The following is a 27,923-nucleotide window of genomic DNA, read 5'->3' on the forward strand; positions in this document are numbered from 1 at the left end:
CCTCTAGAGTAGGCTTCCTTGATGGATCTCTCCATTAAGACAGTTTTCCTGGGTGCGGTCACGTCTGCACAAAGAGTTTCAGAGCTTCAAGCTCTCTCTTGCCGGAATCCTTTCCTACGTATCACAGATTCTGCGGTTATTTTATGGATTGATGTGGCAGCCAAGCAGGATGTCGCTTTCGGTGCTTCAGTGTTGGCAGTGAGCTCATAGGTCCCACCCTGATTTTTTTCGGGACTGCTCTGTTATGTCCCATCCGTCCCGGAATAAAGTGGGATTGTACAAGAACGAAAGATTAGGTTCTTACCTCTGCTAATTTTCTTTCTTGTAAATCTGCACTTTTTCCGGGAACCTGCCCTATGTCTATCTGATTCGCTGATCGACTGCTTGAATACTGGTAAGTTGGATTTCAATCTCAGACCAGCCTTCTAAAAGTACCATCTGTATTGATGTAGCATTATGTTAGGGGGGGTCCCTGGATTGGCACCCCCTTTCTGACTGTGCAGGCTGTGTCGGCCAATAGCACTGTTTTTTATTGTTCGGGTTCTAATGTTTCATAACCTGTTTTCAAGTTTCAATGTTGCTGTATTGCATATGTTAATATGAGCAGAATTGATTGTTTGGTGGGGAGTTCCCCTTTCCCCTCTCTCTCTTGTTCTATAGTGGTTCCTGGCGGCTTGAAGACTAACTGAGGTCCAGAGAGCATGCTCCATGGTATGAGAGCAGAGGGAGGAGTCAAAGCTTCTATGAATTGATGATTCCTACAGCTCCTGGCAAGCCAGGATAGACAACACCCATCCGTCCCAGAATAAAGTGTGGATTTACAAGAAAGAAGATTAGCAGAGATAAGAACCTAATCTTTAGTTGTAAAAAAACTTATCTGCGCTGGAGCGGAGCAAAGGCTTAGGCTGGTCTTGATGCAATTCACATTCAGCTGCCTCAGAAAACCTGATACAAACTTTAGTGGTGCTGGTCTCGCAATCTATTGCTTCTCTTCACTTCTCACTTCTGTGTGAGAAGTGAAGAGAAGCAACAGGTAAAGGAGATTGCGATCTATACGTAAAGTCAGATTAAAATGATAGATGAATGATGCTATCTATGTCTCAAATGCATCCTTATACAAGTAACTTTTTTTTTATAAATCTTTATTCATTTTTATCTCTTGCATCAAGTGAAGATACACATATTAAATCAATTTTTACAAAACACTTGAAATTACAATCAAGTGTTTTGTAAAAATTGATTTAATATGTGTATCTTCACTTGATGTAAGAGATAAAAATGAATAAAGATTAACTTTTTAAAGTGCTTTTCAATTTTTCTAGTAAGGATTCACCACCACGTAAGTAAATTGGTAAGTTTTACAAAGGCACGTTAGGGCCTTAACGCGCACTAAATTGCCCCGCGCGTTAGCCGCTACCGCCTCCTTTTGAGCAGGTGGTAGATTTTCGGCTAGTGTGCGCTAAAACGCTTAACGCACCTTCGTAAAAGGAGCCCTAAGGACTGCACCAATAGTCTGAAGAAGAAAAGTCAAAATAAGATTTTACTGTATGCAGTTTCCACAGCATGAAGAAGCTTTTTCTGACTGAAACGATAAACTGATCTAAATATACTTCTAAAATTTTGATGACTCTCAATAAAGATATAACTGAATTAGAAAAGGTTCAAAGAAAGGCAGCCAACCTCTCTCATATGAGAAAAGGCTTCAAAAGTCGGGGTTCTTCAGCTTGGAAAAGAGACGGCTGAGGGGGAGGGGGGATACGTTAGAGATCTACAAAATCCCGAGTGGTGTGGTAGTCATGAATCGATTGATTGCTTTTTCAAAAAGTATAAGGACTTGGGGACACTCCATGAAATTCCATGTCAATACTTTTAAAATAAGTAGAAGGAGATATTTTTTTCATTCAACAAATAGTTAGCTTTCAAACTCATTGCCAGAGAATGTGATTATAGCAGTTAGTGTAGCTGGGTTTAAAATAGGTTTGATCAAGTTCCTGGCGGAAAAGTCCATAATTTCCTATTAAGATAGACATGAAGAAAGCCACTAATTATCCCTGAAATCAAATACTGGGCTAGGTGGCTCATTGGTCTGATCCATGTGGCTATTCTTATGTTTTTATGTAATCTAAAGATCTCTTGAATTGTTATAAATCTCTGCCCTTTGCTACTTTTATTTTGCCAGGCTACAGCACAGAAAGCGTTAACTGAGGATGAGCGAGAGCCACTCCTAAGACCACAGAGATCTAAACTGGAGTGGGATGTCAAGCTAGCAGAAGAAAAGGAGGATGAGGAGGAAGAGGAGGAGGACAGTGAGCAAGAGGAAGAGCAGAAAGTTGTGAGGGCTCCAGCAGTGGCAAGGAAGCCTAGTGATGAGCAGAGGAAAAAGCCAGTGGCTGGCAGCTCTCCGTCACCTGCCCAGCTGATGGAAGGGGAGGAGCCTGCCTTTCGGGAGGAGAGAGTGCCTGCTTTAATGACCAAGGAAGCATTGCAGGATCAATATGCACCCTCGGTTGAAAGCACCAAGGGGATGACACCTCCAAGAGACAAACCATCACCTATAAAAGAGAAAGCAGAGGACCTGCCTCCCTTACAAGGCTCATGTTTTCACATACTGGAAAAAACAGGCCGCTGGGCTTCTGTGGTGGCTTATCCTGTATCAGCTAAGGCAGGGAGGAAGCCTCCAACACCAATCCAGCCGTACATGCCTGTCTCTCTCTGTGAAGTCACTGAGACAATCAAGAGACCCCTCGCTCCTGACTGTAAGGTGCAGGGAAGAACTGTGTTTCTGGGTCCTGGAGACCAAGAGCCACAGCACGAGAAACAGAGACAGGAATACTCTGTCCCTACAGACACACAGAGAGATGAATCCCTGAACCCTGCAGGTCAAAATGTAGAATGTAAGAGGCATGACATGGAATCTCTGGGTACTATGATTCATGATCTAGAGCATGAGGTGAAGAAACAGGACTCCCCAGGTTCTGCAGGGCAAGATCCACCGTCTGAAAGGCAACAAGAAGTATCACCAGACCCTGAAGGGCAGGATCCAGAGTCTGAGAGACAAAAGCAGGAATCTCTGGGCCGTGTAGTGACAGAATCTGAAGTACTGAGACAGGAATCCACTGGATTGGCAGAATCTAAAACATCAAGGCTGGAGTCCCCGGTTCCTGCACTGGAAGACTCTGAAATTCCTACAGAAAAAGATCCAGAGCTTAAGAGACAGAGAGAGGCATCTCCTGACCTTTCAGCTGAAGCACAGTATCAAAATCCTGCAATACAGGATCCAGAGTCTGACACACAGAGACTGGGATCCCCAAAACCTGCATTCCAAGATCCAGAATCGGGCCCTGCAGTGGAAGATTTGCAATCTGAGATGCAGGAAAAAAGATTTTCAAGCCCTATAATACAAGACCCCGAGACACTGAGACTGGAATCCCTGAACTCTGAAGTGGCAGAAAATTGTAATCTGTCAAATGATCAGAGCAGAATGGAAGACCTGATGCCAACAGGGCTTCCAGGAGTCTCTGAGATGACCCAGCTCCAGGCTGGAGCCATGCAAGTACTGGAACTTCATAGCAATGAATGTGGACAAGATAGGAACCCAGAGAACCCTGTAGAGATGCCTTTTCAAAGAATAGCCTCTCATTCCCCGTCTTCCCCATGCCAGCGAAGGACTTCCTCCTCTTCATCACGTTCCTCAGTGTCTTCCCGCTCTAGTTGCAGGTCCCGTTCCAGGATGAGATCCCGCTCCCGGTCTAGATCGGACTCTGGCTCATCATCCCGGTCAAGCTCCACATCATCCTTCAGCCCCAGAACACGCCAGAGATCCCGCTCTTCATCAAGATCTTATTCAAGATCGCGTTCCCGCTCATCTTCCAACAGCACCAAAAAGGTACTGGCCTCTGTTTAAATATACTAGCTCACCTTCCTTCACACAGCCCCTCTCCCAGATCCCCATAGAGCTCCATCTCTCTCCTGCTTGGGGGGGGGGTCACGTATTAATTTCCTTTCCTCCTCACAGCCCCACCATTCTCCCAGTATTTATCCCTTCTCACAAATCTTTGCTCACATCCATCCGGGACACAGACCAGTTCTGTGTACTCACTTTTGACTGTCCTGCCTGTTTAACAGCTGCATAGTCCCTTTAAAGGTAGGACATTTTTAGAACAACATTCTTCCTATACCAAAGGAAATTATGTTAAAATATTAAAAAATTGGGAAAAGTGTAACTTATTCATTACTATAATTTAATAATGGTCCCCACACATCCTTAAATTTATTATAATAACCTTTTAGAACTGCCAACGCTCTTTCCATTTTATACACATGACAAACTGAATTCCAACAAAAACAATAATTCGGTCTTCTACAGTCCTTCCAATTATATGTTATGTGAATTTGGGGCGGGGGGGTGTTTCTTGGTTTTCCATTAAGAATATATATATGATTGTCATAAGATATTATTTTCATGTGGTATATATTAGTTGTATATGAATTTGGGAGGGGGGTGGGGATTAAATCTTCTTGGTATATGATATTGAAGATTTTTTCAAGTGATGTTGTATTATAATTGATTGATATTTACTGTACACTTGATGTAAGTTATAAAATGAATAAAGATTTTTAAAAAAAGGAAATTATGTTAAAATATTAGAAGAATGTTATGTGAAGGTAAAAGGCTGAGCCAACAACCTGGCAACATCGGCTTTTAGTGCTCAGTCTGTTCATTGAATACAATGCTGCAAGTGTCTTCTTGAGCATGGCTTTTCTTTAGCGTCCTTCCAAACCGGCACAGAAACGGATGGGTTTACGCTTCTCTGCCAGCATGTGGAGACTGAAACACTGACTTTTGGCATCAGTACAAGTGGGCAGTGCAGTCCCTGTTACAGTCAGTCTTTTCCCAGTCTCCAGCAGATGGAGTGGTAAGTTGTACAGTCTGTTTGTTTTGGGCCTGTTGGACCTGGTCCCTTTTGCTGTCCAGATAGAACTTGGGGGTCCTACCAACCTCGGGGGTGCCACACTCGAAAAGGTCAAGTCCCTCCCCCCATTTCCCCCACCTCCCCAGGTTTTCTGTGTTTAAAGGAGCCTCAACTTTACAGCTTGCCACCGATACTGGCACTGACTACAGTTTAGAGAGCCATGTGGGGGTCTGCTCTAACTTGAGACAGTTGGTGAGCTGTAAGAAGTTTGGAAAAAAAAAGACAAGAAATAAAAGGAGTTTAACAGAAGCCTGAAGCCACCATTGTTATACGGTGTGTTGTGTGTGGGTTTTTGGCGTTTTCTTTATGAGCGCTTCTAAAAAGTGCACTGGTTGTGGGCGCTGATTGGTGGATGCGAATGGCATGTGCAAAATGTCCCAGCCACTTTGAGGGGGTGTCGGTTTCTCCTTCGCGCGCGTATCAGCAGGAGGTGCTGGAAAAGCCCAGGCTTCCCCTGCCATTCACGAAGGGGATTCCCTTGTCGCTGCAACTGGGGCTGCTAGCGGTGTTTTTGTACTGGCGGGGTAGAGTTTGGCTTCGGTGCCACGTTTGATTTCAGGTGCCAGTTTCGACGGCGCTTTCCTCAGTTTGGGCAGGAAATGCATCCATTTTGCCCACTGCCTCAGGCGACCTTGCCTGAGGCCTTAAATGTGTCTTCTGCTTATGCTATGATTTCAAGATTGCCGCCGGGGTTGTTGAGCCCTTATTTTAAGTTAGCTATGTGCATGGCTTATTTACAGGCGGCTGGAGATCCTGCTTCGGTTCCAGGGGACATCTGGGGGGTATTTCCCTTCCACAGCCACACTATTCAGTCTCCTGCTTAGGTTGCCTCTATCCGGCCCCTTCAACCATCGTCCCAGCAGCCGCGGGTGTTTGGGACGAGGTTTCTTTTATGCCTGATCCATTTCCTCCAGAAGGGGACTTGGATCTTGGGGAGGCTTTTCCAGAACCGTTGGGGTGTCTGCTGTTTTGGATAGAGATTTATTTCTGAGGCGCCAGTTGGCAAGGATGCATATGTTGTGCGTTTTTTTCCTCAGGAAGAGTTGCAGGAGTTCATTCTTCAGGTGTCTCAGTTTTACACTTTGAAGGGCAGTTAAGGACCCCCTCTTGTGGTGGACCCTCTTCTTAGAAGGATCCAGTCAGCATCCCGCTCTTTCCCTATGCATCAGGATATTTGGGATGTAGTGCATGCTCCGTGGAATGTTCCGGGCGCACTTTTCTGATTGATGTGGTCCGTGGCCAGACTACCCTATTCCAGATGGGGATGTCTCGGCTATTGCGCACAGACATTCCATGCCGGTGAGCGGTGGCTCGGCCTTGATAGATCCTGAGGTCCATAAGATAGAAGCTCTACTTACATGCTGTTTTGGTGTAGCTGTCCTGGCGGCAAATTGTGGCTGTCTGGTGACCAGGGATTGTTTCTTGTGGTCAGCAAGTATTCTTGACCATGCAGTGGCTGATTGGTCCTTCACGGATCAGGAAGTTCTTAAGATTGAGCTGGGAGCTTCTTTTCTCTCTGATGCCATGTATGATCTGTTGGGTGCCTCAATCCAGTCCATGGCTCTAGGTGTGACGGCCCGACGTACCCTGTATCTTCGGGGTTAGTCGGCGGATGCGGTGTCTAAGGCTAAGCTCAGTAAGTTTCCCTTTTGGAGCTCCTTTCTCTTCGAGGAGAAGTTGGATCAGCTAGTTCAGGCCTTGAGTGTCTCTCATATGCCTCAGTAAAGTGAAAAAAGAAATAAAAAGAAACAAAACTCCGGGGGTCTGACCTCGCCCGGTTCCATGTGGTGGTTCTGCCTGGGGATGGTTGAGTGGAGTTCATAGGTACTGCCCTGGCTGGGTTGCGACCTGTTTTCCTTCCAGAGGCTGTTTCTTTCTACCCATGCGTTGCAGTCCTTCCCACGGTTCCAGTCAGAGCCCGTTTGCGGGAGATTTGCCAGCGATGGACTGAGCTCACAACAGCTCAGTGGGTTCTCGATTTTCCCGACCTTTGCCAGATCGTTTCCTGCATTGGTGGAATTCCAATTCTTGCAGGAGAGCAAGTCAGTTCGAGAGGCACCTGAAGTCACCTGTTGATGCTGGAGACCTCTTTGCTTATAATAAAACAAAGAAAGGAACTGCTATCTGCCCACCCACCCCTAGGCTCAAATTACTCTTATACTACTTCTAAATTACCCTTCACATTTCTCCAGCTGATCTTAACAAGGACAAGCTGCAAAGCCTGAAATACCTAACCCCCAAGCCCTCTCACCAGATCTGGAAACTCACCCTTTTCCCCACACCTGAAGAGGTACTGAGAGGATCTACTCTGCTGAGAAAATAAAAAATATATCCATTGGAACATTTTGTCTGGTGGCATTCAAACTTGGGAAAGGTAAACTTGGGTTTTGGTGGGTTAAATTTTTAGCTTAGCAAAATCAGTCAGGCAGAGGCTCATCTTTGGGACTTCTTGGCCTCCCACATAGCCGGTGTGGTCATCGTCCAGGTGAATTTTCTAAGTCCTTCCGCGCTGGATCTCGGCAAGTGGTGTCTCGGGCTGGAAGCCTCCGAGTTAATTGTTCAGGCTGGAGTTGGCCGATCATGGATCTCATGGCCACGAGGGTCAACTCCAAAGTACCAAGGTTCTTCAGTCATTGCAGAGATTCCCATGTCAAGGGGCTGGATGCTCTGGTGCAAGATTGGCCAGCATGCTAAATGTCTTTCCTCTGTGGCCTCTGGTGGACAGAGTTCTTCTTTGGATTGCCTGGTGGCTCTGGATTGGCCGGCACCCATGGTATGCGCTAGTTCGTCTGCTAGTGGCGGATTCTCTCCCACTGCCCCTCTCGCCTGATCTTCTGTCTCAGGGTTTAATCATTGTAACCCACGTAGAACTTCATGGTCCTGCGGTATATAAACTGTTATTATTATTATTCCAATGTTCAATCCGGGTCCCTTTTTGTCTTACGGCTTGGCTCTTGAAAGGGCTCGCCTTAGGAAGTTGAGATATTCAGATAAGGTGATCTCCACCCCCTAGGGTCTCAGAGAATTTCACCCTTTGGGCTTATGTCCATGTTTGGCATCTCTTTGAGGTCTGGTGTTTCGCGCAGGGCTTTGTTCCTCTTCGAGTGGCTTTGCCTCACATTCTGGAGTTTCTGCAGGAGGCCTGGAGCAAGGCCTTGCCTGGTCTTCCCTTCAGATGCAGATTGCCGTTTTATTTTCCTTTCACGGTCTCTTGCATGGTAAGTATTTGGTCTCTTCTCCGGATGTGATTCGGTTCTTGAGAGCTGCAAAATTACTATGGCCTCCAGTGCGGCTGTCGGTTCCTGCCTGGGATCTCCATTTAGTTCTCTCTGGGCTCGTTCGTCCTCCATTTTAGCCTCTTGGCGCCTCTAAGTTGAAGGACATTACAATACTCTTAAGAGAGTTTTCTTGATGGCCATTACTTCCGAGAGATGCGTTTCAGAACTGCAGGCCTTTTCATGTAGGTTCCTGGAGTTCTCAGGGGAATGGGTCATGCTGCAGCTGGTTCCCTCCTTTCTGCCAACAGTGGTTTCTCCGTTTTATATCAACCAGTCTTGGGTAGTCTTTGGAACAGAGGCAGTTGCACAAGTTGGATGTCCGTTGGGTCCTTTGCTCTTATGTTCAGCAGATCCAGGAATTCCGCTAGTCATATTATCTTTTTCTCTGCTTATCAGGTCCTCGTAATGGGGAAGGTGCTTCCAAGACTACCATTGCACGCTGTATCAAGGAGGCTATCACTTCGGCATACCTTCTCCAAAAGAAACCTGTTCTTGAATTTCTAATGGCATATTCCACTAGGGGTCAAGCAGCTTCTCTTGTGCCTCCTGTGGATATCTGTAAAGTTGTGGTTTGGTCTTCTCTCCATTCCTTTGTTCGACATTACCGTGAGGATCGGGACGTGGTGTTTGGTGAGCGTGTGATTGTGGTGGCCTTTCAGGGGTCCTACCTATGATGGATACTGCTTTGGTACACTCCTTCCGTTTCTGTGCCAGTCTGGAGAGAAGCTAAAGAAGAAGAAATTAGGTCCTTACCTGCTAATTTTCTTTCTTTTAGTCCCTCCAGACCGGCACAGATCCCGCCCTGTCATTCTGTTCAGTGTTTTTCGTCAAGACGTACGGGTTTTTCTGCAGGTTTTTTTGTTGTTGGGCGTTTAAAGAGCAGCGGCATTTGATTTGGCTGGTTTAGCTGGCAATCTGTGGGGCATTTCTGAAAGACTCCTGTTCTAATCAATATCCAACAGTATTTTCCTTTGTCTTCTCCATGTACATGTGAAGTTGGGATGTTATTGTTTTCAGCCTAGTGGCTTTCTGCTTGGCTATTCGTTAAGACTGAGCATGAGAGGGACTGCACAGCCCACTTGAACTGTAACCAAAAGTCAATGTCTCAGTCTCCACCTGCTGGCAGAGAAGCATAAACCCATCTGTTTCTGTGCCAGTATGGAGGGACTAAAAGAAAAAAAAAAAAATTAGCAGGTAAGGACCTAATTTCTCCTTCCTGCTGTAGCAATAAAATAGATACAGTGAGCAGGTGTAAACATTAAATGAAAGCAAAGAAAAGGTATACAGTGTGATAACCTGAAGCTCCCTCCCTTGATCTCACTTCCAGTCCCACAGCCCTCTGCCTTGCAGAGACTTTCTGTCCAGAGGAAATATCACAGTCCATGAGCACTCTCCTGCAGCTATTGAGAGTACGCCTGCATGCTCACCTCCTCACAAGCCCCCTCGTCTGCGTCGAAATCGTTGGAATGTGGGGCCTGAGCAGAATACGGTTACAACAGAGTTACTGAACCAGCAGCAGGAGACCCAGAGACCAGCAGAGCAGGTAACATACAAAGTATTTAAAGAAGCATTAACCACTTAAGTTCAGATAGTGCCTAGCAAAGATGTTGAAGCTTCTTGTAATTAAAGCGGTGAAGAAGATAATTCTGTGACTGTGAGGAAGATTCTAAGGGACAGGGCTTGAAGTAAAGATAGGATGCATGAGGCAAACATTGGGGAGCAGTGAAGAGAAGGGGAGCATGAGAAAGTGATGGAGGAGCTTCTGAGTGGAGAAAAAGTGGAGGAAGTTCTGAAAGACCATGCAAAATCAATAGAGGAGCTTCTAAGGCAAAATGAACATAAGGAAGTGAAGGAGGTCTATAAAATACTGAGTGGAGTGAAAAGGGTAAATGTAAATTGCTTGTTCACTCTTTCCAAAAATACTAGGTCTAGGGGCATGCAATGAAGCTACTAAGTAGTAGAAACCAGAGAAAATATGTCTTCACTCGACGTGTAATTAAACTCTGGAATTTGTTGCCGGAGGATGTGGTGATAAATCTGTTTTACTACTTGGGATCTATCTAGGTACTTGGGACCTGGGTTGGCCATTGTTGTAAACAGGATACTGGACTTGATGGACCTTATGTCTGTCCCAGTATGCAACTCTTATGTTCTAAGGAGTTTCTGTGGGACATGGGGGTATGATGGGAGAGCTGTTGAGGCAATGATTATAATGTCATTTTTCCAAGCACTGGATACTTTCAGGGTAAGAGTTCCAATATTTAGCATATGGTTCTGTCCCACAAGCAGCGCTTCTCTGCTGTAAGTGATGCAAGTGTCAGAAATAACTTCTTGTGCTGTGTGTTTTTGTTGCTTTTTTCCTGACAGGAGACAGATATTTTGCACCTGGACTCTGAACAGGAGGTGGTGGTGCCCCATGCTAGTGGCACTGCTGGAAATGCTACAGTCTTCGTGGTGCAGAAAGTGCCTGAGCCAAGAAAAAGCAGAGATAATGTGTAAGTGATCAGAAAGGAGGTGATAAACAGCTACGGTCACAGCAAAGCACACCACTAGCAGGGAGCGGGACAACATGTAAGTGACCAGAAAAGCATGACCTGGGCTAGGACAAAAAGTTCTAGGATTGTCAGGCAGTGATTGTATAATTTAAAGGCTGAGGGATCAATCAGGTGATGAGGTTCTTGGAAAAAAGCTAGTAAGCACAGAAGATAAAGAGTTCTAGAAAAGATCCAGAGGATTTGAAAGAGATATTAAGGGCTTAATTTGTGGGGGAATAGTCTAGAATGCAGTTCCACCATTTATTTTCAAATTCCAGAAAAGCAATGAAATTCTGCTCTAGACTGTTCCTTCCAAGCAGCCTGCAGGGAGGAAGAGGGTAGGTTGTGAGCCTGAAACAAAGCAGAGAACAGTTACTTTAATCTCTAATCCATTCCCTCTTCCCCTGTTGCTCCTGGCCTCCCCACGCTTTTCCCGGCTCCACAGATCCACTTTCTTTTTATTTGTAAATTAAGCCCTGAGGATATTAGAACAAAGGTTACGGTTGTTGGGGTGGTAAGAAGATTCCAGATGATATTTGTTATGGTTAGATATATTTCAGACTGTATAGAAGAATGTTCTGGAAGAAAAAGGGTTGAGGAAGATAGCTGTAGCATATAGTTAAAGTATGGTTGAGGAGAGGGTTCTGTGACATAGCCTGGGAGAACAAGGTTCTAGGCAGTACAGAATCTTGAATATACACATTCCTACCATCAGATGGAGACTGGGAACCACTGGTTTCAAACTTAAGCCTGTAAACATCCTATGTAGCCCACAAACAGCCTACAGGCAGTCCCTGGGTTAAGAACGAGTTCCGTTTTTTAAACTGTTCTTGAGTTGAATTTGTATGTAACTCGGATCCAAGTATTCTTCGCACCTTCACCTCCTTGAGGCCCCTTTTACATTCCTTTCCATCTATCCCACTGTTCCCTCTCCACCACATCACTCCCTCGCATCTCTACCTCACTCCTCTCCCACCACCATATCCAATAATTCTCTTTTCCTCCCTATGCCCAACAATCCTCTTCTTTCTTCATCTCCTCATGTGCACCATCTCTCTTTCCTTCTCACTCAGATACCCAATTCTCCCTTTCTATTCCTTCCCCCACCTCAGCATCTCTTTCCCTCACTCCCTCCATTCTTCCATCCTATGGCTCATGCCCCCCTCCCTCCCTCCATTCTGTGCCTCCGGCAGGTGTTTACCTTCTAGCCAGCTCCCTCCTACACGCATCATGTGGCTGAGCCGAAAACCTTCCCTCTGACATCGGAGGAAGCTCCTCCTACATCAGAGGGAAGGCTTCTGGCTCAGCTACGGGACGCGCATAGGAACCTGTGGCTTTATACAGAGAAACGACTGTGGCTGAAAGGGGGAGGCATGTACATGGAGCACAGAAGGAGGGAGGGAAGGGGAGAGGGTTGTGTTGGAACTCAGGAAGGAGGGAGAGGGGCGCGTTGGGACTCGGGAGGAAGAGAGTACGAGTTTGACGTAAGTTAGATGTTTGTAAAATGGGAACTGCCTGTATTTCTCAGTCTCCCGCAGATGGTAGATGCATTATCATGTATAGACTAGACTGGTTGGATAGACCTGGTTAGAGAGGCCTGGTTTTGGGATTCCCTATTGTAGCCTGTTAAAAATAAAATAGGAAGCTCAGGAGACTTCTGGGTGGACTAAGGAGGCAAAGAGTGGGTAGCCCGTTCTGGGTAGATCCCTCCCTCCCCGGCCCTCTGGCTAGTGTAATGCAGAATAGCTCATGTCCTGGCTAACCTATTACTGGAAGAAGAATCATGAGTGCCGGAACTAGGGGCAACTAGGTAGCTGACGACATTTTAAAAAGAAAAAAATGCAGCCAAGACCTTGAGCAAGGCATTGGGCCAGTATCTCCAGCTCTTATGGCCATATTCTCTAAACAGCATCCTAATCGGAGCTACCTAGCAACGCCTGTTTGGGATCCATGCCAAACTTAATTTTTTAATTCGTAATTGCCCACGCCGGTTTTCAGCCAATCCAAAAATAATTAAGCAATTTAAGAGTCTTAGGATGCTTAGTGACACCTACGTGAAGGTGCCATCCAACGCCTAATGATGCCTATGTTAAAAAGTAGGCGTGGATTTTGGCAGAGAATAGGCATGGTTGATTTAGGCGTTGTTAGGCGCTGCCAATTTAGGCAAATGTAAAGCTGGCCTAATGGAGCATCACTTAGGTATAAAAGACGCTGAGATGCTGCTAGTCATGAGTCTATAAACGGCACCATTTTTTTTGATTGACAGCGACATCGAGTGGCGCCTACAATGTACGTGCCACTCAGCACCATTTCTAGAATCTGGCCCTTTGTGGCTCTGCTGCAGAAAGCTGTTGGTGGAAGTAAAGAGAACTCCAGCTGGGGCAGATGTTGCAAACGTGGTGCATTTTGGAAATCACATCCTTAATGAGGATGGAGTCAAAGGCCAGCGTTGCTTGTCATGTGGCATTGTCCCTGAAAGCAAGGCCAGAGACTCCCATACAAAAGGTGATTCCCAGGGAGAGAGTTTGAAGCGGTTCGGGGGCACCAGAGGCTTGGTGCATTGTGGGGCCAAAACTACTACCATATTGTAGTCCTCTCACTCAGAATTGGGTCCCAATATGAGACTATGGTGCTTTTGAGGGAGAGCACTGGTAAGAGGAACGATACAATGGACATTTTCGTTAGAGTTGGTTTTGCTGATACATCGGGTCTTATGCTTGTATCAAGCCAGAGATCTGCTTGAGGTTGGGTGACAAGTCTATCCTTGGATGATACAGGGCAGGCAAAGTGCCAGAAACAGCTTGGATGGGGTGCAATCTGAGGGAAGGGGGGCAGTGAACTCCTTGGAGAGGACCATGGAGAGACATACTGGGAGGAGGAAGTGATGCCCTCAGCAGTGAGAATGTTTCACAGAGGTGAGCTGTCCGCATTGATTTCTCAGGTCATGTCAGTACTGGATACCTCAGAGAAGTATACAGTTGAGAGTGATCAACTGGAAATCCCCTATTGGAATGCATTTGGAAGGCCTTCCCTTGCACAGAGCCTTTAGAGAAATGATATCAGCAGAATGGACTTCTCCAGATGTGGGACTTAAAGTAGCCCATTCAGGGTTAAGACTCTGTCTACCTCTGGTAAAGGAGAACAGCTTGGAGAAGAGTTAGTCTTTGCTTCTCTGAAAAGTACAAATTGTGGCCTTGGCATAATTTATAGGTTCTAGTCAAGGCAAAGGCTTTGATAGCGATCTGGAGAAGCATGAAGCTCTTAAGACCCCTCAAGGCGGCTTTGTTGAGGTCTCTTTTTGAGCCATTCAAGGAAGCTTCATTGAAGGATCGCAATACTGCTCCATCTGAGATCAGGTCAGAGTTGTTTACATAAAATCTAAAAACAGGAAATAAGAAACAGAATTCATAGAACAGAAAGACAACCAATCATACTTTTAACAGAACAAACCAAGGAACAAAGAAGGGAACAGAAAAGAAGAGACTGCTCAAGTCATAAGACGATAAGAAGCCTTACTGGGTCAGACCAGTAGCCCATCTTCACGGTGGCCAGTGCAGGTCACTAGTACCTGGCAAAAACACAAATAGTAGCAACATTCCATGCTACCAATTCAGGGCAAGCAGTGGCTTCACCCATGTCGTTCAGTTTCTGGAGACCTGGTACTATCGTGAGCCTGATATGGCTTAAGCTAATTGTGTGTTTTTCCCAGGCCACATGTCTATAAAAGTGAACAAGCCTTGTACAATGTTAATTGCAAAAGAACTTTAGCATTCTATCTAGAACAGGCCTGTAGAAAATTCACCCAGCCTTTTGTTTCTTTAGATCAGTGGTTCCCAAACCTGTCCTGGAGCCCCCCAGCCAGTCAGGTTTTCAAGATATTCCTAATGAATATGCATGAGAGAGATTTGCATATAATGGAAGTGACAGGTATGCAAATCTCTCTCATGCATATTCATTAGGGATATCTTGAAAACCTGACTGGCTGGAGGTCCTCCAGGACAGGTTTGGGAACATTGCTTTAGACCAAAACCAACCTGGGATTGCTGTAGGCGAAGGAACGCCATCTACTTGATTAGCACATTACATCTTTCTGTAACGTCCAGGCAGGTCTGACTAAAAGGGCATGTCGAAGCTGATGACGTTGAAGTCGTGGCAGCATTTGTGACCTTCCTAAGACAGTGGCAGAGATCTGCTGGGCTGTAGTGGGGTTTAGTCCACACACTTGTATCCCATTATTGACTGGGCACTTATTCTGACACAAAAGGCTTGGGCAGTCAGTGCTCAGGGGTAGAAACCAACTCCATCCCATCTGGAGTTATTTGTATTATTTTGGGTTGGTTTCAAAAAAAGAATGAAATACATTTGGGTTTTCTCTCAACAAAAAAATGTCGGCTGATATTCAGCCGGCGGTGGTCAGCATTTATTTTTGTCTGCCATCTGCACTAAAACTGAAAATTCATTGCCCGGGGGCTTGAACATTGAACTTATGTTTAGTGTATGCCCAGTTAAGTCAATATTTAGAGTTAATTGGCCATGGGCTTCAACATAAAGATAAGACAGCTATTTATGTGCTAAACTACTACTACTACTACTTATTTCTATAACGCTACTAGACGTACACAGTTCTATATAGTAAACATGTAAGAGACAATCCCTGATCAATAGAGCTTACAATCTAATTAAACTAGACAAACAGAACAAATAGGGTTAGGGAATGATACAACAGACATGGAGGAAGTTAGTGAGTATTAGGAGTTAAAAGCAGCCTCGAAAAAGTGGACTTTCAACCTAGATTTGAACACTGCCAGAGATGAAGCTTGACGTACTGACTCGGGTGCAGCAAGACAGAGGACGAAGTCTGGAGTTGGCAATAGAGGAGAAGGGTGCATATAAGAGACTCTTATCCGATGAACAGAGTTCCCAGGGAGAGGGGTATAGGAAGAGAGAAGAGATACTGAGGAGCTGCTGAGTGAATGTACTTGTCAGTATATAAGAGGAGTTAGACCTGTATGCAGAAATGGATAGGGAGCCAATGAAGTGACTTGAGGAAAGGAGTAATGCGATACTGGTGATGCAGAAGAATTTTGGACAAATTGAAGGGGAGAGAGCTGGTTTAGTGGAAGACCTGTGAGAAGCGAGTTACAGTAATCTAAATATGGCTAGTTAGCCCTAAATATTGGAAGCTAACTGGACTCCACCCCCAGAACACCTCTGACGTAGCCAGCTTCCGTTTTGGCGCTAACCGGTCATTTTCAGCAACACTAATCAGTGAAGTGTCTCTGACAATAACTAGATGGCCGCATACAAGCAAGTTTAGCTGGCAGCCATTCCGGGCCGGTTAACTCGTTTGACTATCACATGAATTGTTGAAATTGTTACGCTTTCCCCTTTTATGTTAGGGAGCAGCCCCTAACTTGGGGTTCTCGTGTGTACCATTATGAGATTGTCCTAGAAAGAAACAAGAAAACAAAGTTTCTTAGCAGTTATGGATGTTTTTGGAAGGCAACAGTCCAAGCACCCTTGTCCACCTCCCCCTAAGAGATGGGTCATCTTCCAGTGCTAGTACATAGGACTCAGGGGGGCTCATGTACCAGCAATGATATGGAACATCTCAGTTTGAGCACTTAAGACACTTTCAGAAAAGTGCTTCATCATTGATTGCCATATGATGGCATCACCCATATGTACGACTTGTTATCCTACCATTCTTAGAAAACACCTGTAACAGGTAAGCAACTTTATTTTCCAGGATTGTGCATTTTGCTTCCAAAATTTCAGGCTCCTATGCTATAGTGCTTATTTACACAGTACAGTATATCCCCGCGAATTTGCGGTTCACAGACTCAGTCATTCTCATTTTTTTCTGACCGCCTCTTCTGGGATCCCGCCGTGCGCATCCTCCGACCCCCGCCGCCGCCCCTGCAGCCTTCTCCCGCCTCTGATCCCTGCTCCTAATCCACATCCAATATTTGCTGTTTTTCAAAGTTTGCGGGTGCTCCAGGAACGCAACCCCCGCGAACTTCAGGGGAGTACTGTATTCTTAAATCCATCCTCTGTATTTCCTGTTAGATGTTCAACTGACCTTTTCGTGTGGAGGGATTTGGTAAAGAACACAGGGATGGTCATTTGGATGCATTTTCTCCGTATTGTCTCGTCAGGGACATGGTAGGATCTGGATGGTGTGGCTGGAACTTGAACCTCTGACTAAGAGAAGTAAGCAGGGGGTTGTCATTTTCTCCATACGTTTGTTTTATTAGAACTTGTTATATCGCTGCAGCGGTTATCTATAATTGAGCCGGCTTAGCACTTTACTATTTATCAACACTGTACCTGCTGAGGCTGTGTGATTGGTGTGTTAGAAAAGTCTCTCCACACAGACAGCCCTAGCAGTTTTCTCCCATGCGTTCTTTTTAGAGGCAATCTAATTTTTCATCTAGTAACGTGAGTTTCCTGTTGATAACGATGTATGGATTATAGCAGGGTTGTTGTTGTTTTTTTTACTAAGTTTTATTTATGTTTACATCAAGGTAAAATAAGTCCAATCTTTGACTCACATCATAGACCAAGAATACTTGTGTATTTGCTTAGTCTGCAAGCTTTTGACAGCCATGGGCAGCGCTGGCTCCATCTGACATTGTCCAAAGCCATGTCTTCCCAGTTGTCAGAGTCTGTCTTGAAAAGGTTAAGATTGAGGATGTTCTTGAAGACATTCCTTTCCTCATGGTCTGTGCTCACTTTACTTCTGACCATGGAACATAGCTTTGGGAATTATGGTGTCCTTTATCCTTATGAACAAACAAAAGCAAGTGGAGGAGTCCATTCAGCTGTATAATGATTTTATTATGTCATTCTAAGTCCCAACAAGGATCCTAGTTTCGGCCTAACCCCCATATTGACTGGTTAATGTAACATCAAGGAGTGCTAGGGAGGTAAAATTCCTAGACGTCGTAAATGACTGCTTCTTGGAGCAACTGGCCCGGGAACCGACAAGAGGGGGAGCTATTTTAGATTTGGTCCTTAGTGGAATGCAAGGCATGATACAGGAGTTACCTGTGTTGGGTCCGCTTGGAAACAGTGATCAAATTTGAGCTGATACCGGGAGTGACGTCGCAAAAGAAATCTACTGCAGAGGCATTTAATTTTCGAAAGGGTGACTATGATAAAATGAGGAAAATGGTTAAAAGGAAGCTAAAAGGATCAGTTGCAAAGGTTAGGACTGTAAACCAGGCATAGATGTTATTTAAAAATATCATTGTGGAAGCCTAGACCAGATGTATTCCACGTATTGGCAAAGGTGGAAAGAAGTGGCAACGAGAGCCGGCATAGTTAAAAGGTGAAGTGAAAGAGGCTATTAGAGCCAAAAAAACATCCTTAAAGAATGTAAAAAGGATCCGAATGAAGAAAATAAGAGACACAAGCACTGGCAAGTAAGATGCAAAGCATTGATAAAGAAAGAATATGAAGAGAAACTTGCCAAAGAGGCAAAAACTCATATAACAATTTTTTTGGTACATCAAAAGCAGAAAACCAGTGAGGGAATCTGTGGATGATCAAGGTGCAAAAGGGAGGATAAGGCCATAGCGGAGAGACTGAATGAATTCTTTGCTTTGGTCTTTATGAAAGAAGATGTAAGAGATCTACCTGAACTGGAAATGGTTTTCAAGGGTGATGATGCAGAGGAACTGAAAGAAAACTCAATAAATGTGGAAAAATGCAAAAGTGATCCAACTGAACCTCCCCTCAACAAAAAATCTCAAGTACAGAAGAATTTTCCAATCCATGTTCACCTTCTTCCTGAGATTCAAAATCTGGAATGATCTTGCAGTAACAACAAGAACAGAAGCAGATCACACCCAATTCCGGAAAAAATTGAAAACTATTCTCTTTGACAATTAATTTTATAAGATCACCAAACGCTCTGGTTATGAAGACTTGTACAGTGAGGACTATTGTTTTACTTTATGACTACTTCTATAATTGTTCTTTCACTTTGAAAGTATAGAAAATGTGTGTAGGTCAGTAAAATAAACTAATGCTTTTTGAAGTGTAATTTTTAGACAACAGAATGTTGAAAAATATGTGAAGATTTTTACAAGACATTGTGTCATGCTTATTGTGGTTCTTACATACAGATTTATCCAGCCCTTTGATATGAGGTTTGTAACCACCAAGGCTGTTAGCTGGTACATTTTTAGGCTTGACTGTCATTGGAAACAGTAAATACCTTTATTTAAAGTGCCCCTGTTCTGTATAATAGTGATCTCTTAGCTCGGCTCAGACTGAGGCATAGATACTTCATTATTGCAGGGAGACAGTCTGGAAGTCACAGATCAGCTGTAGCTCTATCCATTCGCCCTTAGAACAAACACCTTGCCTGCCCTTTCACGAAGCATCTGTCTTCCTGAATTCTGATGACGATTTTCTCTACCGTCTCTAGGAGACTATCCGAGCACCTAGACCCTAATCTGTTTCACATACACAAGAATATGCAAAAACACACTTCAAAAGCATCCCATATCACCAGAAGAAACCAGCTTGGGTATAAAGACCGCACTGCTTCCCATTCCAGAGAAAATGAAATATTTATTTATTCATTCAGTTTTCTACATCATTCTCCCAGGGGAGCTCAAAATGGTTTACATGAATTTATTGTGGGTTAAGATTTCCAACTATGAAACTATAAGCATTTTTACTGTAGCTCATCTATGATATTTTATATTCCACCTATTATAAGATACTGGCTGGATAGCACAATAACATATATAAAGTTATATGACAGAAAATTACATGACAATAAAACCAAAACATTATACAATAAACCTAGTAAGTTAGAATCATTGAATTATAGAAACAGCTTGAAAAAATGTCCTAAGCTTCTTTTGAAATTAAAAATGTCCTAAGCTTCTTTTGAAATTTAAAAATGTCCTTTTCTAAGTGAATTCCTTAATAAAATATGTGGAATAGTCAGGGCATGGGTTTGTCTAGTGGCCTTACATGCAATAGTTAGGGCCTCTTTTACAAAACTGCGGTAGCTTCGATGCATTTGCCGTTAAGGACTTACCACCATGGTTTTGTAAAAGGAGCCCTTACTGAGGGAATATTTTATCATTCTTTCTGATTATTGGCTTGTAATACAGCATTAAAGTAACAATTCTGGCTTTGTTTCCCCAAGAAGCAATTTAAGAATTATACAAAGACAAGACCCCATTTACAAAGACGCAGTAGCGATTCCCACGCAACAAATGCGATGCAGCCCATTCAATTCCTATAGACTTTGTCACGGTTGCCGCACCGGGATCACCACTGCAGCTTTGTAAACGGGGCCCTTAATTTGTAAATGCTGCTTGACTGATAACCAGCGACGTTCTCTCAATTTTGTAGAAGTATGCTCTGGTTTTTAAGGCCCAAAATCTCACAGGCGGTATTTATAAAGGCTGACGTGTTAGGAAGCGCAAAGTAGTTTCTGTTTCAATAGTCCCTGTAAGATAATGTCAAAGTTTATATGGCCAGCCAAAGGTTCCCCAAGTATAATCATTTTAATTGTACACATTCAATACTGGTTGCCGTACCTTAAGAAGGATATGGCGACACTCGAGAGGGTCCAGAGAAGAGCAACAAAGATGATAAGGGGCATGGAAGGCCTCTCATATGCTGAGAGGCTGGAGAAACTGGGGCTCTTTTCCCTGGAAAAACGAAGACTTAGAGGGGACATGATAGAAACTTAAAAGATCATAAAGGGTATAGAGAAGGTAGAGAGGGGCAGATTCTTCAGACTGGCGGGGGAAACAAAAACAAGAGAAAATTGATGGGAGACAGATTCAGAACAAATGCTAGGAAGTTCTTCTTCACTCAGAGGGTGGTAGATACCTGGAATGCGCTTCCGGAGGAGGTGGTAGAACAGAGTACGATTTTGGGTTTCAAAAAGGGCTTGGACATGTTCTTGAAGGAAAAGGGGATTGAGGGGTATAGTTAGAGGGGTACTATAAAGGATAAAATGTCTTAAGTAAAGGATCACTACAGGTCATGGACCTGGGGGGCCGCCGTGAGAGCGGACTGCTGAGCACGATGGACCTATAGTCTGACTCGACAGAGGTGATGCTTATGTTCTTATTACATCAATCTTAATTTTAGAAAGCAGATATATATTAATTCATGATAAATCTGTAAAATCTTTGAGACTGGGTGGGAGTTGAGTTCTTAAGTGTGAGTGAGTTGATAGCAAACTCTTCACTAAAGGGTCCTTTTACTAAGGCGTGCTAGCTATTTTAGAAAAAAGGACTACCAAGAGAGGAGGGAGAAGATGGATCCACTGTTGAAAAACTCACAGCAGAGGAGAAATAAGTGAGGCTGAAAGGAACCTGTATGAAGCAGAAACCTTTATTACTGTAACTCAATCGTTTATATGCAACAAGACATTTGCAGGAGTCTTGGTTGTAAAACAGACTATGGCAAATGTGGAATTTTCAAGGAAAGTTATCACTGAGAGACTCGCCAAGGGGGGAGAGAGATACCCACAACAGGGAATGACTTGAGGGAGAAGAACAGCCAGCAACTCACAGGAGAGTTGAAGATCAGAGGGAGACAGATGCACAGCCCAGAGCGGTTGCCAAGAGAGACAAAAGGGCAGGTTCATGTGCTAGAGCTATGTGCAGATGGCTGAAAAGTCCAAAGACTGGCACCACATCCTTTCTTCCATGTATTGTAATGGCCTCATTTCCCTTCACCTAAATGCAGTGTGCATCTATGCATTGCACAATTTAATTCCAACATTGAACTTCTTGCATTGTTTGGCCAATAACATTTGTGTGCATATCGTGGTAACTACATCAGCACACCGTAGTTTTTCTGTATTGGCTTCTGAATCAGAGAAGGAAGGCAGACACTCAAGATGGGAAAAGGGGTAGGGGGGGTAGGTAGACCGAAGAAGGGAGCAAAGGCAAGCAGGCTAGGCCTTCCTCTGGAGAGGAAGGTTGAGCAATACTCCTAAGTCAAAATCAGTCATTGCAGAAAGGGAAAGAATTCATAAGTTGAGCTTAATACTATCTGCTTTTGCCCAAATTGTTGCTTTCATCCTTTCTCAGAATACCAGCACTGAATATGCATGAAAGAGATTTGCATTTATGCAAATTTATGCCATGCCTATTGAAAAGCTGACTGGCATTGGGGGTGGATCCTTGCTGTTTTAACTCCAAAGCATCGCCTCGCCTCATTCCAATGTACAAAGAGGGTGCTAAGCATCTTTTAGTGTGTCGGCCACGAGACCTGTGCGTTTTGAACGTGCCTTTGCAGGGGGGCGCGCGCGGGGACTCGCCGCCGTTGTGCGCGCGCGCCGCCCGTTGCCATGGCAGCTGCGCTCTGGAAGTTTCTGGGGGCGCGCGCGCTGCCCGGCGCTCCCTCTCCGCAGTCCCCCCCTCCTGCCGCCGCGGAGGCTGCCGGGTAAGTTCCAAGATGGCCGTCCTGCGTGTCTGCGGCGGTGGCGGCCGCCACTGAGGAAGCGGCGGAGGAGGAGAGAGAGGAAGACGAGGGCCGGGCGCCCCCCCCTCCCGGGGCCCCATGGACATGCTCTCGGAAGGCCGGGCCTGGTGAGAAGGGCCTCCCCCCTTTGTCCGTTTCGGCAGCGAGCGAGTCTGCCTGGGGTGGGGGGAGGGGTCTGCTAGATGCGACGGGCGGGGGTCATGGAGTCCCCGCCGCCTGGTAGCAAAGGACCACATGCGAATCCCGTCCATCCTCCGTTGGATCTGACGCTTTCTTTTCCTTCCTCAGTGAGGAAGAAGCGGCCATGGACGCCGAGGAGACGAAGGCCGAGGTGGAAGGAGCCCCCGAGCTGGAGATGCGAGACGCCGCGGCCTCTGAGCCCAGCGAGGCGGCTCCTCCGTCCGAGGAGGACGAGAAGAAAGAGGTAAGGGGCGATGCCCTCCGCGCACTTTTATGGCCTCAGGATGGGGGCAAGAGAGTGTGATGAGAAGAAACAGGGAGTGGTGTAACAGAGAGAGAGAGAGGGTGGGGGTGGGTATACGCTTGATAAGTAGTAGGCATCTAGACTAGGTTGGTGAAAGTATGGACAGGATGTGCCAGGGACATCTATCACAGGGCACTAGTTATGTGGTTGGGGAAACAGGTCAGGGAGACTTTGCTGGCTCTAGAGCAAGCGGTTCATAGCCCAGTCCTCTGCACACATCTCGCCAGTCAGCTACAATGAAACTGCATTCACTATCTGTGGTATAGCCCCACTGGGTCAGACCACCGGTCCATCACGGTGGCCAATCCAGGTCAAAACCCAAGGAGCAGCAACATTCCATGCTACCGATACAGGGCAAGGAGGAATGTTGCTGCTCCTTGGGTTTTGACCTGGATTGGCAACCGTGATGGACCGGTGGTCTGACCCAGTGGGGCTGTTCTTTAGGTCTCATGCATATTCATACAGGAGGACGGAAGCTGCCTCTTCTCCTTTGCTGATGATGAATCATAGAAATATGATGGCAGATTAAGCAGTAACCATTATCTATCTCACATGCCTATCCCAAGCCCTTTTCAATTCAGACACAGTCTCTGTCTCCACCACCTCTTCTGGGATGAGTCAGGGAAAGCCAAGTCTCCTCATCTCCAAGGCAATGGCCCTGGCCCTAGGACTCCCCCCATCCATCATAACCAAACCTGAAATTTCTGAAAACAAGGCAGATATCTCAGGTCATGGGGGTGGGGAGAGGAGGTTACACTGATTTCCTAGTCTTACACTACATTCACCGACAATATTTGAAGTAGCTTGGACCAGTCCAGATTTTATTGTAAATTCAGTCACTTAGGAATGTCACCTGTTGACATAAAGCAAGGAGCTTTTTACCTGTAACCAAACTAATTAACTGCTAAAGAAGTCTTTAAAAATACTTAGTTCCCTTCTGCTTTCATTGAAATATTTTTTCAAACTTTAGAGAAATTAACATGCAGCCTTAGGGAAGCAGTCCTTAAAACCCCAACTCTCTCCTCTGTCACCTAAATGGTACAGGCGCTCCCGCCTGTGATGTTTTTCTCCTTTCCTAGAGCAGATATAAGGCATTGTTTTTCTTATGAGAGAGCACAGCACTCCATTGGGCTTCTTTCTGCAGACACTGGACAGTGCTTTGCTGCCTTCTGCACTAGCCACACACTTAGAGGGCCAGCAAAGGATCCCTGATGTAGCTTGGGAGTTAAGTGTATAATAGATTTAGAATGGGGCATGAATGTGCAAGTCCACCCCACCCCTCCCCAGCATATGGCTTTAGTTGTTTTCCTACTGAAAAGCCTTATTGTGAAGATGTCCTCTGTGACTCCCAGGACAGGCTCACACCCGTCACTGGTGACACTGAAACTGCAGAGTCATTCAGGCGTGCAGGAGAAGGCTGAGGGGTAAAATGCTTCTGAACTAATCGCTGACCATACATATGCTTTCCTTTTAAGTGAGGAGAGATGATCTGGCTGGGAGTCACAGACAGAAGCACATGGGTATGATCCAAAGGGTAGAATGGGATTGTCTGGGAACACCACTTCCATGTTTCCATCAATATAAAGCAGGTGGCTGTAATGATGTGGGGGTATCACAGTATGATAAGGTGCTTCTTCCCACTCCCATATTCCCCTTTTTCCACAAGCTGCAATTTGTGTGTGCTATTCCTCCCATGTTAGACACCTGTAAACATGCCCCAAAGGCACCATCATGCTCCAATCTCTGACGGACATCCTACCACCGTGACCCAGGGCTGCCCAATCAAAGCTGAGTTTTACTACGCAGGCCCATGGGTGGGCATGGCAACCACCATTATCTGCTCAATGTGGAAATAAAAAGATATGAGCGAGAGGGAAATGGGGTGCCAGAACCAGCAAAGACTAGGCACCCCTATGCACACCACAGCTACCAGTGCATGACCAACATGAGAAGCTAAAAAAAAATCAAAGGACTTGGTGATAGAGACTGAAAGATACCCGGCATGCCTGATTTCGCCAGGGACAAAGTGAGGTTATCTTTTCTAAATCCTCCATATATGTAAGCTTCATAGAGAGGATACAAGAACTTTTAAAATTCTCCATCCCAAACATTTTGCCTGTCTCAAGGGGATAAATGGCATATTCTCTAACTGAAATTTCCAGCTGAGATCTAAGGACTAATCGTTCCTGTACCCTGAGCTCTGTTCTCTTTCTTTACACTGAGGACCCTGCTGCTTCTGCTGACACCCATCCAGAGGAGACTGGTCAGGAATGTGGAGATGTTTTCTGCCAGCACTCTTCTCAGATTGACAACTTGGCTCCTGAAACTTCAGCTTCCACTGCAGGAGCTTCTGGGTGGAAGGGTCAGAACCAGGAGATGAAAATGTATCCCCTCCTGGAACTGAGTGTCTTGTCTTGGTATCTTGAGGGGAGGAAAGAGCTTTAGAGAAAACTATTGTGAGAAATCAGGATGATGGACCGTGGAGGAAACAATACCAAGTGAGGCCTTGATGTAGGTAATGCATAGACTGAAATGTCTCTTGTGATTATACAGTTTTGTACCTGGGAGAGGGGGGGATTTGTGGAACTGTGACCCCCCCCCCCTCTTCAGTCAGTCCAGTCATCAAGGACGCCTAAGAATGGAGTGAGAACTGTTTTTCTTCCCAGCTGATAGCCAAATACTCCTCCAGTACCTTAGCACAGGCTGACCTGGGCGAATACATGTCCTCTACGGGCAAACCCCAGGTTCACTATGGACTTATCTACACATTTGTTTCATTTCTGCCCATCCTTCACCTCTAAGAACTGTAATGATTGTGGCAGTTGCTACCTGGTCTACTGTTAGCTCCACCAAAAATGCAAAAGCAAAGAATGTCATGAAAGCTGGCACTAATTCTCTTTTCCCAAAGAACTGCATCTGTCCGTCTAAACCAGTCAGCTGAATGCCTAGCTGGCCGTGGACTATGTGAGCTCTTGGACACTTGGGTGACTGAGGAAGCAATGCCTCTCTTGCTCTGTCTGCTGCCAGCATCAACAGCAAATATCCTACATCACCCAGCCAGATCCCAGCCTCGCCAAGGACTGCACTGAGTGCCAAAAAACACCAAATATGCCACACCACCCAACCCAACCAAACCCCACTACACAAGCCACCTAGCAGTGAGGGCTGTCTCTGATTGGACCAGCTGTTGCCTAGATACAGCACACAATGAGGTGCGATTGGGCGAGAGGAAGAGCCGGTGTCAGAGGGTATCCGGAACCTTTGTCATTCTTTTTCTGTTTCTTTTCTTTCTTTGATTGCTTTTTATGGTCATTTTACTCTGTGCCTAGAAGTAGATGCTACCCTGACCCAGCCATGCACACACATCCACTCAGCTGCATTCTTTACCCCCATGCAAACCTGCACACATATTTCCCACTACCTCTTGCACACCCATTTTCATCTACCACACTTCATGAACCATCACGCATCCTCTTCCCCCCTTACCATGCGCTTGCACCCTGTACCCACCTAGGCACACCTACAGACCTCTCGCATCACTTCAGCAGTGGGCCCCGGAAATCCCCTCATATGCGCACATATTGCTGCAGCCAGTAGATTAGGACTTTTCTGCAGTGCTCCACGTGTCCTGTCTCTTGCTTAACATTATTGTGTTGGCTCAGATGTGGTAAAATTGGCTAAAGAGATTGTCCAGTTAGAGGACGACTCTTTGCAGAGCTGCTAATTGGGAAAGCATTAAATAGAGATGATGATCATCTGGGTGCAAACAGAGCCCAACCTTGTTATGGCCATTAATTAGATGTAATGCCCACCTTGGCGCAGACAAGTTTTGAGATTCACCTTTCCAAAGGTAAAGTTGGGCTATTAAGCAGAATTTTAGGCAATTTCAATTTGTGTAGCTAAAATGTTGGCAAATTGTCAATCTGCATCATAGAAAAGCAAGGCTGATTACCTCTAACAGGAGTTGTCTGTAGACAGCAGAGAAATGCACTGATGGGTGACTTCCTGATGGCTTCTGGTGCTGGTGCTCTTCCATAGTTTCAGGAAAGCTCACCTGAGTATGCACAAGTGTTCCCATACTGAGTTCCAAGCCCCTCCTCTGTCCTTAGCGCAGTTTAACTGCTCCAACGGTCAGCAGTCTTTCCCACTCCTCCCGAGTCCAAGGATTTAAAGAAAAATCCATACACAGCCATGACTGCAAAAGAAGGGGGCTTACTGTTCACCTTGTGGCTAATAATGCAACTCCATTGGCAGTTGCCCAAGTACCTGCGGGTTCCTCTCCAATGTTCTTAACCTCTGTCCTTCCCACAGACTGGTAGACAGGGCACTAATGCCACACTCGCTCCTGGTGCACTGCAGAAAAAAACGACCAGGCCTAAAACAGTCACAGCTAGAGTTATAGACTGTTCTTGTGCTCTGGCTCGAGGCATGGAGATGTAGTTTCAAAGCACTTAGACTTACAAAGGTACTTAGGAACCTGTGGAACTTTGTAAGTATGGTGTTTAATGCAGCAAGACACCAGGTATACTGTACCACCCAACTGAATGTCTGGCTGGCCATAAACTAAGTGAGCTCTTGAATACTACTTGGGTAGCTGAGAAACCGATGCCGGGAATGGTGTCTGATCTCTTTGCAGTTTGTATTTTTAGGGTCCTATGAAAAGATACTGCCTCTTCAAGGGTGGAAGTTGCAGAGCTTTACTTAGGCTGAGTATTTAGCTTAGCAGTTTTGGATGCTCTGCAGTGGGCCGCACAATGGGTCACTTCAGAGGTCCGAGACGGAGCCAGTGATGTCATGCTTGGACATGGCTGGACTGCAGTGCCAGCGGTACCTGTCTTGAGTGATGGCCTGGCAGATTGAGGTGTGTCTGCGTTGGCCAAGGTCAGTGGTTCTTAAACCTGTCCTGGGGGACCCCCAGCTAGTCGGGTTTTCAAGATATCCCTAATAAATATGCATGAGGCGGGTTTGCATGCCCGTCGCCTCTATTATATGCAGATCTGACTCATACATATTCATTATCAACAAATTTTCCCACGGAGCTTATCAAAGCCTTTAAATAGCTATTTATCTTTACAACACATATAACACTCAAAGCTAGATATATGTTAAATGGTTATACCATAAATATAATTATATCATAGCACTTAAATATTTAGATAGTTTATTAAATATTACATAT

At 45.3% G+C, this 27,923-nt stretch overlaps 1 protein-coding gene across 4 annotated transcripts in view; it reads left to right on the top strand.

Annotated features, from left to right (window-relative positions):
• The window catches only part of ACIN1 (apoptotic chromatin condensation inducer 1), a 46,389-nt gene that overhangs the window by 11,143 nt on the left and 7,323 nt on the right, over positions 1-27,923 (top strand). For 3 of the 4 annotated variants that reach the window (XM_033924407.1, XM_033924409.1, XM_033924408.1), the window contains exons 5-8: positions 2,180-3,886; positions 9,579-9,794; positions 10,619-10,746; positions 22,549-22,684. In XM_033924407.1, coding sequence (XP_033780298.1) covers positions 2,180-3,886; positions 9,579-9,794; positions 10,619-10,746; positions 22,549-22,684 — 2,187 coding nt within the window. Of the gene's footprint in view, positions 1-2,179; positions 3,887-9,578; positions 9,795-10,618; positions 10,747-22,202; positions 22,368-22,548; positions 22,685-27,923 lie in introns of those variants that run through there. The other variant, XM_033924410.1, reaches the window with a different exon arrangement.

This window comes from Geotrypetes seraphini, chromosome 16, assembly GCF_902459505.1.
Source record: "Geotrypetes seraphini chromosome 16, aGeoSer1.1, whole genome shotgun sequence".
Lineage (NCBI taxonomy): Eukaryota > Metazoa > Chordata > Amphibia > Gymnophiona > Dermophiidae > Geotrypetes > Geotrypetes seraphini.